The sequence below is a fragment of the Carassius auratus genome, chromosome 21 (genome assembly GCF_003368295.1).
Source record: "Carassius auratus strain Wakin chromosome 21, ASM336829v1, whole genome shotgun sequence".
NCBI classification, from domain to species: Eukaryota; Metazoa; Chordata; class Actinopteri; order Cypriniformes; family Cyprinidae; genus Carassius; species Carassius auratus.
Window position 1 is genome coordinate 12,782,376 of NC_039263.1, and position 14,668 is coordinate 12,797,043.

At 35.6% G+C, this 14,668-nt stretch overlaps 2 protein-coding genes across 2 annotated transcripts; both read left to right on the forward strand.

The window, feature by feature from the left end:
* The first annotated feature begins 1,029 nt into the window (after nucleotides 1–1,029).
* Nucleotides 1,030–2,905, forward strand: cldn3d (claudin 3d). Its single transcript, XM_026196069.1, has one exon. The coding sequence runs from the start codon at nucleotides 1,354–1,356 to the stop codon at nucleotides 2,008–2,010; it is 657 nt and encodes a 218-aa protein (XP_026051854.1). The 5' UTR covers nucleotides 1,030–1,353; the 3' UTR covers nucleotides 2,011–2,905.
* Nucleotides 2,906–4,965: 2,060 nt separating this feature from the next.
* cldn3c (claudin 3c) lies at nucleotides 4,966–7,021 on the forward strand. The gene is made up of 2 exons (XM_026196070.1): nucleotides 4,966–5,158; nucleotides 5,255–7,021. Exon 2 carries the CDS (start codon nucleotides 5,281–5,283, stop codon nucleotides 5,923–5,925), a length of 645 nt encoding a protein of 214 aa, XP_026051855.1. The 5' UTR covers nucleotides 4,966–5,158; nucleotides 5,255–5,280; the 3' UTR covers nucleotides 5,926–7,021.
* The last annotated feature ends 7,647 nt before the right edge of the window (nucleotides 7,022–14,668 follow it).

Consider the following 14,668-nt stretch of genomic DNA (forward strand, 5'->3'; position numbering starts at 1 on the left):
TATATATATATATATATATATATATTTAATTATATATATAACTTATTCCAAAAGTTTGGACACCCCTTTCATTCAAAGAGTTTTCTTTATTTTCATGACTTTGAAAATTGTAGATTCACACTGAGGGCATCAAAACTATGAATTAACACATGTGGAATTATATACATAACAAAAAAGTGTGAAACAACTGAAAATATGTCATATTGTAGGTTCTTCAAAGTAGCCACCTTTTGCTTTGATTACTGCTTCACACACTCTTGGCATTCTCTTGGTGAGCTTCAAGAGGTAGTCACCTGAAATGGTCTTCCAACAGTCTTGAAGGAGTTCCCCGAGAGATGCTTAACCCGTGTTGGCCCTTTTGCCTTCTGTCTGCGGTCCAGCTCACCCCTAAACCATCTCGACTGGGTTCAGGTCCGGTGACTGTGGAGGCCAGGTCATCTGGCGCAGCACCCCATCACTCTCCTTCTTGCTCAAATAGCCCTTGATGCCTTCAGTGTGACTCTACAATGTTCATAGTCGTGAGAATAAAGAAAACTCTTTGAATGAGAAGGTGTGTCCAAACTTTTGGTCTGTACTGTATATATATATATATATATATATATATATATATATATATATATATATATATATATATATATATATATATATATATATATATATAATATTTCAATATGTGTATGCATTTATTTTCAAAAGCAATTATAGGATTTAAAATGAATGATGTAAATAAATAACAATTTTTAGCATTTTGCTCAGTTGGATTAACTGCATTGCATGCTTTAAAAAAAAACTAGCTGTGTATACCCTAAGTCATATAATTTGACTAGCAGATTGTTTTAGGTGAACTATTCATTTAAGACTTAAGCATGCATGCATTATGGCCAACACTAAGGTTTTTGCATTGGTGCAAAATGATTGTCAATGATTGTCCATTAATGAGCATTTTTGCAGGTCTACTTTGGGTTATCTATTAACATGGACAAACAGTCCCAACCTTTGGTTTAAACAAACTGTTACCGGAAGCTACATTGTCTAAGTGCTACACAGAAAGCAGCTCCCATTTTTTATGAGGACGCTAACCAATACCAAGATTGTGCCTTATCACCTCATGTCATAAGCCAAGTAGGTCAGCCCTTTTTCTCACAAAAGGGGAAGTTTCTACCAGGACAGAACATTCCAGCTGTCCTTGAAGTGGAGATTCATTGTCTCAACAGCCACCTCCACGCTTGAATGGTCCTTTGGTGAATTTAGAGATTCCTGAAGTAATCGTCTGAAGGACAGTGAGCCTCAGTGAACACAAGAGAGAGCATAAAAGAGATTTTAAGGGAGTCTGAAAGGACAAAGTGCGAAGACATGGCAGCTTTCGGTCTGGAGTTAGTGGGAGTCACGCTCTCGGTTCTTGGCTGGCTTCTCAGCATTGTGTGCTGTGCTTTGCCAATGTGGAGGGTCACCGCGTTCATCGGCAACAACATTGTCACGGCGCAGGTGTACTGGGAGGGAATCTGGATGAGCTGTGTGATTCAGAGTACTGGACAGACGCAGTGTAAAGTCTACGACTCCATGTTGGCTCTTCCCGCAGACCTACAGGCGGCTCGTGCTCTGGTGGTGGTGTCCATCATTGTGGGTGTCCTTGCGCTCTTTGTCGCTATAGTCGGGGCAAAGTGCACCAACTGCATTGAAGATGAAGGAGCCAAAGCCCGTGTGATGATCAGCTCCGGTGCTGCTTTCATAACGGCTGCGGTCATGCAGCTTATTCCAGTGTCCTGGTCAGCGCACACCATTATTTTAGAGTTCTACAGTCCTCTTATTCTAGAAGCTCAGAAGAGAGAAATAGGTGCATCTCTGTACCTCGGCTGGGCCGCCGCGGCACTGTTGCTGGTCGGAGGCTCCATCCTGTGCTGCAGTTGCCCACCTAAGGATAAGCCAAGGTACCCACCGCAAAGTCGTATTGCCTACTCAGCCCCCCACTCAATGGCTCCGAGTACCTACAACAAAAGAGACTATGTCTGAGGACCTCAGAACACTTAGATTTTTTCTTTCATTGAAAGATAATTGTGAGTTGAGTTGGAGGTAACTCAAAATGTAGTTTACTTTTTCTCCATGTGACTATTTCTACATGCTGTTGTTTTGTCCAATCAGTGTCCATTGTCACTCCACACTTTTTTTTTTAAATATATTTTAGCACCACTTTCATAAATTGTCTACATTGTTTGTACTGTATGTTTTAAATCAAATGTATAAGTTGATTTATAATGGGACGCTGTCAGTGGTTTTATTTTTGTAGTATTTCGTGCTTTGATTTACAGTTTGAGCTTCGGCTGTTTGAGAATTCATATTTTTATACTTTCATTTATCCTAAAAGAGTAATAACGACTTCAAACAAAATGGAAAATCTTGAACTAATATGTTTATACTTAGCTTGAACTGCAATCAACTCTGTTAATGTTTAGTTGTGTTTATGGTTTATTTAAATGGAATTCTCATTCTTTTAAACACTGTTAAAATCGTACAGAAAACTGTAGATATGGAAAATATCTACACAGTAGCTTTGGACTTTAGCAATGACCATCAGCAAGAACTTTTTTTTACAGCGTATCTGTATGTGTTACAAAATAAATTACGAGTGGATGTATGTATGCAAAACTGGCAAAAAGGAAAACATTTGTTTTGTTTCTCTCAGTGGAGAGACACAAACACCAGACTGGATTTAGCCTCTCGGTTCAAGTTGCACACAACAGAGAAACTATGAGACTATGTGCAGGCAACTCCCAAACTTTTGTTATTGTTCATGTTTGTGTTTTGTTGTTTATCAATTAGAACATGTATTTGAATAAGTATCATTGATTTATAATTCACTTCTTGATTATATAAAACAATTAACACCAATAAATGAAATAATCTCCAATGGGTTTTTTCAGCTCTTTGATAATTTGTTGAGTTTGAGGGTTTCCACACTGAGCACTGAACCAAGATTTATCTTTTTAAACATTGGGTAAAGGCCTCTTTTAAGTTAAGTAACGTTTCACACGTTGCAATATGGTTATCATGGTGACAGTGTAAAACAGTGAGTAGCTATAATGTTTTAGCAAACACTTATAAACCATAGATTGCTTACCTCATTACATATTCATGAGCATTGTTCGCGGCTGAAACTTGCACGCAATGACTTACAGCGACGGCAAATGAACCGTACGAAATTACTGTAGGCCTACACCAAATAAATCGTTTGGAAGAGTAATACTAAAGTCTCTTCAAGGGTATTCTATAGTCTTTGGTAATACAAACATTTGTTGGGATTAGTAAATAAACAGGCTAGTTTAAATGAGGTAACGAAAAAGTCAGTTTATTATACAAATCTATAATTATCAGGGAAATCCAACTCAATATAATCAGCTAGCCTATGTCATTTTTACTACATGAATGCACGAACGAATGAATGAATAGAGTGTTATTGCATTACTGCTTAGTTGACAATTGGAACGGTAGGCCTACATTTTACAACTTAAGTATATTAATATGTTTGTTTCGGTATTTCACCTGCTCATTTCGTAATTTGTAGTGTAACAATGTTTTATCAACATTTTAGAAAGATTTATCAACGAAGATTCCATGTCTTTGGTTTTCATATAGTTTGTTTTATGTCCACTTGTATAGTTTTAAAAAAGCAGTGTTGGGGTAATGCATTACAAGTAACGCGAGTTACGTAGGCTAATCAGATTAATTTTTTCAAGAAAGCTAGCTAATAAAGTAACGCATTATTAATAATTAATTTTTTTAATATTTACAATAAAATAGGCTATCTGAGTTACTTTTTCAAATTAGTTACGCAACTTACTTTTGTTTTCCCATTTAGTGATTGACAGCTCTCCTGTCCCCATGTTGAGAGATATCAGGAGTAAGTGCAAAGGCATTGTGTGCGATGTGTAACTAAATGTAACCATGCATTTACTTAGCTCACATGAAAAAAAAAAAACTGATTCAATATTCCTCAAAATAAAATAAATAATAATAAAAAAAACAATAACACAAATATCTTTTATGTAGCCTACGGAGACCCGCACATGACATGCAAGGAAAAATAAATAAATTGTGCACATGATTTACTAATTCGTTCCCTCAATGTACTAAAAACGTACGCACACGATTACTATACAAATCGAGGGAACGAATTAGTAAATTGTGCGCACAATTTATAAATCGTGTGAACAAAATAGTAATTGTGCGCACATTTTAGTACATTGAGGGAACGAATTGGTAAATCGTGCGCATGATTTAGCCTACTATTTTTTCCTGCATGTCATGTGCGGGGCTCCGTATTATGTATTAAATCCCATTTTATTAACCAATATCTTTGCTGCTGACCTTCAATGATGCAATTCAAACATATTGATAAGAAAAATGACTTAAGATAAACATAACAATTGCTTTTCTTTTTTTCTTGTTTTTTATTATTTATTTATTTAAATTTTTTATTGCTGAAGAGTGTTTAACTTTTTTCTCCTGCATTCTATGCTTCATGCAATCCAAAATGGCTGAGGCACTAAAATATCCCATTAGCTACATCACTGAAGCATGTTTATCCTGCTTTATGATGCTGTAGACCAAGAAGAGGAAACAGAGTCAACAACAACAAATTTCTGTACATCTGTTAAAACCCAACACCAACTAATACTCACAAAGAACAAAAATACACTTTTGAAGTTTGTCAATAAAATCTGTTCATCAACACTGTCTTGAATCTTCAGAAAGTTGGTGAACCCTCATATACAACATCAACAAAACCTCCGGTTTGAAATATTAAGTGTGACTCAGGTGAAATATTAGCCCTCCACTCCACCCCCTTGATTACTTATTTGTTCTTCCAGGTGCTTTTTCCTGGTTGAGCCAGTTTCTCTACTTCACACAATGTTAACAGGAATTAGATTACAAGGGAAAGCCAATACCAGCATATTGTTTTTCTCCAAGCAGTGGCCATAGCATGCAGGTGACGTGCGCAAATCTGCATCTCATCCTCTGTGTCATCACGTTAAGGTCCTCCTCCACTCGCACCTGTCTCTTTGGGACTATAAAGGCTGCTTGGCTTCACAGCACTTTCTCAGGCTACACAAAGAAAGGAAGAATTGGGACGCAGACATCTATATTTACATCTCAGCACAAGGTAAATGACCTTCCTCCATCCATTATTTAATTTTCTGTTAGTACAGATTTATTTGTTTAATACTTGACACAACTCAAATACATCTCATTTTCCTAGGTAAAGAAGTACCCCTGACAGGCATCATGTCGATGGGATTGGAGATCGGGGGCATTGCCCTGGGCATTATTGGTTGGATCATTTGCATTGTGGCTTGCGCTCTTCCAATGTGGCGTGTTTCGGCTTTCGTTGGTGCAAACATCGTCACGGCACAAGTGATCTGGGAAGGTTTGTGGATGAATTGTGTCGTACAGAGCACTGGACAGATGCAGTGCAAGATCTACGACTCCATGCTGGCTCTGGCTCAGGATCTTCAGGCTTCCAGAGCCATGTCGGTCGTCGCCATCATCTTGGGCGTCCTGGGTGTGTTGATCTCCGTCATGGGCGCCAAGTGCACCAACTGTATCGAGGATGAATCATCCAAGGCTAAAGTGATGATCGTCTCTGGTGTGATGTTCATTATTGCTGGTGTCCTGGAGCTCATTACGGCGGCTTGGGTGGCAAACCAAACCATTCGGGATTTCTACAACCCAATACTGAACCCAACTCAGCAAAGAGAGCTTGGGGCATCCATTTACATAGGGTTTGCTGCCGCTGCTCTGTTACTGATTGGAGGAGCGATGCTGTGCTGCACCTGTCCTCCACGAGAGAAGAAGTACAAGCCACCAAGAATGGGCTACACAGCTCCACGCTCTGTCAGTGGTGGATATGACAAGAAGGACTATGTTTAAAAGTGTTTTATTGTAGAAAAATATAAACAAAGAATAATTAGAAGGATTTGAAGATCTCACAGAAAGAATGGAGATACTTCTGAAAGGACTCCGCAATGAAGGGTCACACGATGCTGTCAATATTTCCTTTTCGGCTGTTTAAGACTGGTGTGTATGTGTTTGTATGTGTGTGTGTGTGAGTGCGTTAAGGGCTGGTTTCATAGGCTTACCTGTCAGGGATTTTGTGTTTATACATTTCATATACATGTATGATATTTTATGTGCTGATTTTTAAATTTTCCTGTTTTTTGATTAGCAGTTCTTGCTTTTTGTTTCATGTCATCAAAGGCATAACATGGTGTCAAAATGTGTATTTAAAATTGTTCTAAGCAGACATAAATAGGCAAAGACATATGATATGAGACAGAGACAGAGATATTATTTTAGGAAAACAGTCACTGTGTCTGATGGCTTATCTGACGCTCATGTATGTTGACAGGAAGAGGAAGACTTTAGCTCTTTACATGTATTTGCTTATGAAAATTTCACCGGACACAGAAACTGAACATGTATTTTGTTTTTCCTTTTAGGTTTCAGTTTTTGAGGTTGTACATCATTTCGTTTTTGTACTACTGTTTTACTATTCATAGATATTTTTTACAGATTTAAAAGAAATTCTTTAGTGTATTTTCCAGATAATCAATTGAAATATTTGTCAGTCCTGTTGCTTTTATATTTTCAAAATTGAATGCACGGAAAAGTTGAACAGTTCAATAGCTTATATATTAAACAAATGGTCAGTTGCAGCTCACAAAAGACTGTTGGAGTGGTTTTACCTGTTTGGCTCTTTGTTGTACAATTAGGGCAGTAATGTGACACATTCTGAGAAAGACCACAAGGTTTACAAACCTTAGGCAAGCTGTACTGTTTGCTATAGGTGGTGAAAGACAGATCCGACCAAAACCAGTCTGATTAACTAACAAGAGAGTAAGGGATGGTGTTTGGAAAGAAAATGTATAAGGCACAAAATGTTTAGCTTACCTAATGTATATACTGAATGTCTGTGTTTTATCCCATTGTAATTTCAAAATAAATGCAATAAAAACTGCATTTTTTAGAGTCGATTAGATCCTTTCAGCTGATGCACATTGAGCAGCAAACAAAACATAAAGAAAGTTGCACACATACTAAACCAAAAATGGATCCTAAATTAAATTCCACATGCTTTAAGCACAAGTTACATTATTCCTAGTGATTCCTAGTAAATAATATCTTCTTAGCAATTCATAAAATGTTTAATTATAGATTGGAATAGCGACTCTTGGTAATGAGTTCTATTACAAAGGCAGGCAACAGGCCATGAAACCATGGTGAGTTGCAAATACATAACCCTAAGGGATATTAATACAAGCCTGTGCTCTTTAATGCTGTAGCCATAGAGACAATGCTTGTCAAGGTGACGCCCTCTTCTCCACCTGTCAGAGGGGGAGGGGATACTCCACACAGGTAAATGACTCACCTGGTGTGTTTGCTTTAAGACCAACGCAAAGCTATTCAACTCTTGAGTTCAATTCTCATCTGAGTGTGAATATATAGAACATTTGTGTAATTATACATTTATTATTATTATAAATATAACAGACAGCAGCACAAGAAGAAAGAAAGAAATATGTTTAAAGAAATAAGTAAACCTTTGGGTAAAATTAAATGAACTGCTGCTGTTTTAAGACCCTAAAACAGTGAATGGGATTTGTAAAGATGTAAAGATTAAATATTTTACACATTATATAGGCAATATGGTGATATACTCTACATATATTTTATTTTGTGAACGAATAATGTATATGTAATTCAATACATTTGGATAAAACAATCATTTTAGAAAACTACATTTTAGTCATTAACTAAGGGTGTTTTTGAATTGTCAAGATGTTGTGAAATGCGGTTTATTAGGTAGGCTGTTTTTAATGGAAAGAGCAGACGTTCACGGAAACTGAACATTTGAAGGTCACTGCAGAAGTAGGGAGTTGGCAGATCGTGGTCACGTGATCTTGGGACTCGTCTTCGCGAATGATTTAAAAAACTTTAAGATGTATTTATTCGGGAATGAATATGAGAAAAAGAACACAGCAATACCCATTTAAATAGGCTACATTTAAAAAGTAGCCGACAAAGAGCCCATATTTGACGCAAAAGTCTAATTTGCCCGACCAGACAAATATGTTTCTGCTATGTCCTTGTATGGGGATCAAAAGGGAAATGTCCTTCACAGAATGACCGTATGACATTTAAACAGACTTCCGCCAAGCAGTCTCGAGAAACATAAGCAAATAAATCTCCTCACCTGCTTTGGTTTCGGTCACGTGGTTTCATTTTCTACACTGCAGGTGAAATGGAGCACGTGATTTGGAACATAATTTCATATTCTTCCGTTAGATATCTCCAGGGAAATCCGTGCCGTTTCCAAGATCCTGCTATAACTTTATTAATATATTAGCTTAGTATAATACTTAATGAAAACATCACCGTTCCCGTAATTCTTTGTTAATTTGCACAACAGAAAATAAAGTCAATTAACTAAAAAAAACTGCATATTGTCATATAATTTTGAGCGTTTATTAGTAATAATATATATATATATAATATTAACATATGGGGGGGGGGTTGCAAGTGGATGTGCTCTTTTCAAAATAAATATTCCCTTTTTTGTGAGAATTCAATGTTATATTTAAAAACTGCACAGTAACTGCACATACTGAGAGGGAAAAATAGTTTTCATTACGTTTTCATGACATGTATTTTATGTGATATTGCAGATGCTTTTATCCAAAACAGCTTACAACTGGGGAACACATCTTAACTCTGTCATAAAGCCAGCAATATACAATATTTTTTTATGTAGGCTACATTTGTGTAAAACTGAACTCATATTATAAGCTACTGCATTGCATCTAACCTTCAACCAAAGGTTATTTAATGTGCCTGCAGCACCCATTTTAAACTAATAATGTAGTTAGGTTTCTCAAAGGGACAGAATGAGTTGTATGGCACCACCTCACCACCTTTATGGAACCTATGTGTTTTGTAGTGTTTATCTTAAAATATAAAGGGAAATATTATAAAGAAATCTTTACGTTGTATATCTGACCTTAACCACCGAACCTGTCTCATTTAGTTTACACTGAGTGAATAATAGCTGTAATAAAACATAATCCTGGATTGATTAGGGAGAAGACGGTGGAGAAAAGGCCAGGAGTGAAATTTGCCCTGTGATTATCAGTTTTATGGTTACTTTTTTATTTGGCAAGATAGATCATGTTGCATATAGACTGCAAATAATTCCTTTCGTGAAAAGACTCAGTCTGTTGACTGGAAATAATGACAGAAAATTGCTACATCCGCTTTTGAGGGAGGAAACCTTCACTTCACATTTCTGAGATAACCAGCACTGCAGGCTGAGAGAATTATGAATCCAGTATATGCATCTAACATTGTATTAATACATGATTTAGCACATTATATAAAATGTATATGAATAGAATGTGATTAATCCTCTTCAAATATAATCAGATATTTACATTAAAACAGTTACCAATACCTAATCTGACTGATAATTGTATGCACTGATTAAAAAAAAAAAAAACAATCAGTAGAAAAACAGGAAGGGTACTGGTAATTTTCTGCCAGTATAGTTTATTTACATTTTACTGACATTTATTGACATGACCACAATTCAATGTGTAATTCAAAATACAAGGAAAACACCAGTAAAAAAATAAATCTGGTTCCTTCATGTTTATTGCTGTATATTGCTCCCTATTATTAGAGTCTTTTCTTAGAGTGTATGGCAAATATGTTTCTCAGTAGTACAGTAGGAGCTTTGCGTCTAGGTATGCATCTGGGTGCATAGGGACCCTGGCAGATCGGGGGACCACCGAGCCGAGGGGGAACAAGGGATTGAATACAGAGCCCTACAAAGGCCAACCCTTCACTCTTAAAAATAAAGGTGCTACGCGATGCCATATAATAAAACCACAAAAAACCTTCAGCATCTGAAGAACCTTTCTGTATCAGAAAAGTTTCTTTGTGTTGAAATTAGCTTCTTCAGATTTAAAAAAAATGTAAGACAGAGATGGTTCTTTAAAAATCTTTGACAAACTGGTTCTTCTATGGCAACGCTTGAAGAACCTTTTGAAGCACCTTAATTTTTAAGAGTGTTTTCCAACAGTTTTTCAGAATTCTCCACCGGAGTCCAACCTGAGCCCACAAGTCTCTCTCTCTCTCTCTCTCTCTCTCTCTCTCTCTCTCTCTCTCTCTCTCTCTCGCTCTCATTTCCCCTTTACACAGCTGCTGATGCAGCCATAAGAATAGTTCAGTATTGGTTTCTAATGTAAAAGTGATTATATTTTGTTACGTTTCTTAAGTTAATTTAGAAACATCACTGAAACATTGTTTCATCACTTTTGAATTATAAGGTTCTATCTGACACAGGGGCGTCGCTAGGCCCTTTTTATGGGGGCTTCAGCCCCCCTAAACTTATGCCCAGCCCCCCTAAAAAATTATTTGATTAATTAATTAGTGATCGCTTCAGTCCCCTTTAAAAACTCATTTGAAACGGTGGCAAGCTGCATCAAGTTCCGGCTCCTCCCCTGATCTGAGTCTGCATGGATTCAGCGCGTTTTTCAATCCACAGGGGCGCCGAGCAGAGCGAACATCAGAGAGTACAAGGTGTGTGTGTGTGTGTGTGTGTGTGTGTGTGTGTGTGTGTGTGTGTGTGTGTGTGTGTGTGTGTGTGTGTGTGTGTGTGTGTGTGTGTGTGTGTGTGTGTGTGTGTGTGTGTGCGTGTGTGTGTTCTCGCATCCAATACCAATACGTCTTCGCTGCGTTCGCCTTCAGCCTTTATCACAGTGTGACAGTTGTTTTTTCTTCCAACAAAAATGAAGCGATTAACACTCATGAAAACATACTTTAGAAAACGATCATGATTTATTTTAATTTACTTTTTAAAATTGAAAACATATTATTGTGTATTTCGGCATTACATTATGCAGCCATGCAAAAGAAATTATTAACGACACATATCATTGTCTGAAAGTACTAAATGGCACAGAGAGAGAAACATCATGTGGAGATATTTTGTTTTCTATTATTAAATATAATTTTGTATTAAGTAATAATGAATCATTAGTGTATCATGATACATATTAGAGTAAGAGTAAAGGGATCTGTGATTTTTTTTTTTTCAAGTAATTGAGTTATAGAAGTGGCAAATTGATAATGGTGTTATTTTTAATAAATTGAAATAAATATAGAACAGATTAAACATATTGCCAATAGACAATTACATTAATACATGTTTTGTCTATATTCTTAATGAATATTAGCTGGTTAGTTAAATGATTTGAAATGAAATAAATTTTCAGGGGCTGACTTGATGTATAACCAACCATATTGTTGATTATAAAGGCTAAAAAGCTAAAAATTTATAATAATAATAATAATAATAATAATAAAATATAATAATTTATATTTCATTGTAGATGGATATACAACATTTTTTTGTTGTGCGGGAGTAGGTCTGCAAATGAGCAACAGTCAGGTGAGAATAGAACAGACAGCCTCACACACACAATACCACTGTGTTCCCAAGATTCATTGCAGTCATTGAACCCTTATGTTGTTTTAATATTCTGCCGATTTCCACGTACATTTCATAAGAAAAAGCAGTGGTATCATCAAAGGATAAACATGAATGTCCTAATACTGAATCAGTTAGTCTTTATTGTAAAAAAAATAAATAAATCTACATTCCCAATCAAAATTTTCCAGTGACTGGTCACATCTATAAAACTGTATTAGTTGTTTTTACAGTGTTGTATATGGCTCAGTCAGTACTCCTACTCCCATATATGAAATACAGGAAATACAATGGAATAGTGGATTGCAATAAGGTTAGTAGTATACAACCCTACCCTAATAGTCAAATAATATTTTTTAATCATACCCTTATTGGGGGCTGAGCCCCCCTAAAATGAAAATCTTAGAATCGCCCCTGATCTGACATTTTGTGTGGTTATTCACTGTATTTAATAATCACAGATTCTAGCCTAAATCTTGGAATACATGACCCAAATTATAATTCTGACCATATAATGTCATCTGAACGAGTAATTAAGTCTGCCACACTTTGTTCTGACCAACTGAGGGAAAAAAGCATTACAATAAATCACGCTACCAATGGTGATTTAATCTAATGATCAATTAGCTCATCACATCAAACCGTGCAAATTATTATTATTGTTATACTTTATTCTCAAAGTATTAATATTAAGAATTTCAGCATTGCCTGACTATGAGTAGTGTGTATTGTAGGTTTATATGTCTGTACAGTCTAATCTCTAATTGCCACATCATTCGAATTTCATATTAAGAAATTATTTTAACCCAAAAAGCAAACTATGCTCCCATCGAACCGGTAGTCTTACTGTGTAAACCCAGGCTAGCTGTAGCCTAATCAGAAGCGCATTTAAAACTGGAATATAATTTAAATTAATTCACATGTTTCATATAATCTTTCTTTATTACAATCTGCCATCAAAATGTTTTTTTTTTTTACATTTAATTATTCCAGCTGCTGTGGGAATAATTTTTCTGAAATAAATACATGCATGTGTCTGTATTTATATATACATAATAAATATGCACAGCATACATACATGTATTTTTTGGATGTAATTAATCACAATTAATAATTTGACACCTTTAAATAAATACATAATGCCTGTTACATAAACCTATCTAATAATTTCCAGAGAACCATATGCATCAAGTGCATTATTCAGCAGTGCTAACATTTTATGTTTTCTCATTGTGTATGTTCCTTCTGCATGTGCCCTCACCATGGTGACTGTGATCATTAGCTGCTTTATCCCCACTGCTGGGTCGCCTATGGCAGCAGGAGACATGGAGGAGAATGAAGCTCTCACTCTGTCACTTTTTCTTTAGATGCACATAAACAAGTAGTTGGCCCTCTTAAATTGTCTGAAATAAAAGAGGGGACTGTGAAAGCAGTTAACCCTAAATAACCCTCACTGATGAAACTGGGTGTAACTACAGTAGCCCATGTCCTGCCAATGTGGGAAAGCATGTTTAATTATTGGTTACTTTGAACCAATAAACTACATACAAACCATTTAATGTTTCCAACAAAATATGTTTTAAAGTCTTCAAATTAATAGGCTTAAATGGTCTTTAAACTTCCCATGTTTTTTTTATTTGAGGATCTTATTGATAATACAGTGCTTCTTCTTTTCATTTTTATTGCCTATTATTTGCTGTGAAATATTTAGTCTTGTGTCCATTTAGTCATGCCATTGTGTGTAGACTTCCCCTTAATTTGGCTTTCTGTATGTCAAAACATCTTCCCTTTGTTTGTGGAAAGTTACATTATATTAATTATTGTCAGGTCTAATTCAAAGGTCATTGTATTGAAAGTATTGTGCTAGTTTTGTTATTAAGAACATTGCTGGGAGCTTGTTTGTGACAATGATATGACAATCTGTCACATCCATTTCACAGTCTACATTCAAATGGCCATTGCAACATTTATATAAAGAATTGATGTCAGCTGATAATCTTAAAATGCAAAACTTCAGTTCACTTTTGCTTTGGCAGAGCTGTTTTGACATAGGCCTAAACATTGCCATTTATCACTGAAGATATTTAAGGGATAAAGTTTGATTTAAAATGATATTGTTTAATAATAAATGACTTGATATTAAAAGTAAAATCGGAATTAAGGTACTAATTATTAATTGAATTAACCCTCATGTTGTGTTGTTATTTTGACCCAGAAAGGATTTTCTTTCCCATTGCACTAAAAATTATTTACTTTGCCCAAGCAGTATACACCACGACCACAAGCATCATCAACAACAACAAAAAAGGATCTCTCTTCTTCTAATTTTTCTTCTTCTTCTTATTTTAGATAATAAGAAATAAGCTATTTTGTAGTCTTGGAACCAAATTAGATAGAGTATTTTCAGCAAAAAGAGTAAAGATGTATAGGGCTTATCCTAATGTATGTTTTACAATTTTTTCCATTTAAATAGTTATATCTTTTCTTAACGATTACAGTTCTCTTTGCAGTGCATGAAAGCAAACATAGTCCATTATGAAGGTTGTTGTCGTGGTCTGTGGCGCCACTCTCTGGTCATACTGGTCCATTAGCAGTGCTTACTGATTTATCCAAATATATTTTCCTCTCTGTTTTATCTTCCCGTACTTTAATTGATTGCATCTAGTGTACGTGCATATTCATACACTAAATATTATTTCCAAAATTTTGGGGTGTGAAATTTCCATAGACCCTTTTTGCAGGCATATAGACGTACGACGTAGTGACATCACGAACAGACAGGGTTGTCGTTCTGCGGTGTTGCCAAGACCATTTATTTTATGCTTCTTATTATTATTTTTTTATTATTATTTTTTTTCACTAAGTTGCTTGTAAAAATCATATTAAACACAAACAGTTTTTAGGATTACTAGTGCTCAAACTACTTGAATGATGTGTGCATTTGTGACTTATATATGTGCAAAAGAGCGATTAATTTAGCTGGATAATTTGTGTATGTGAAATATTTGAATTGTTTTAGCAAAAGAACTGGAAATAAATTTTTACTTCTGAAAAGTATTTAGTGTATGTTTCGTACATGTTTCAGTTATACATTTATTGTTTATTTTAATTTCCCAGAGAGATCTG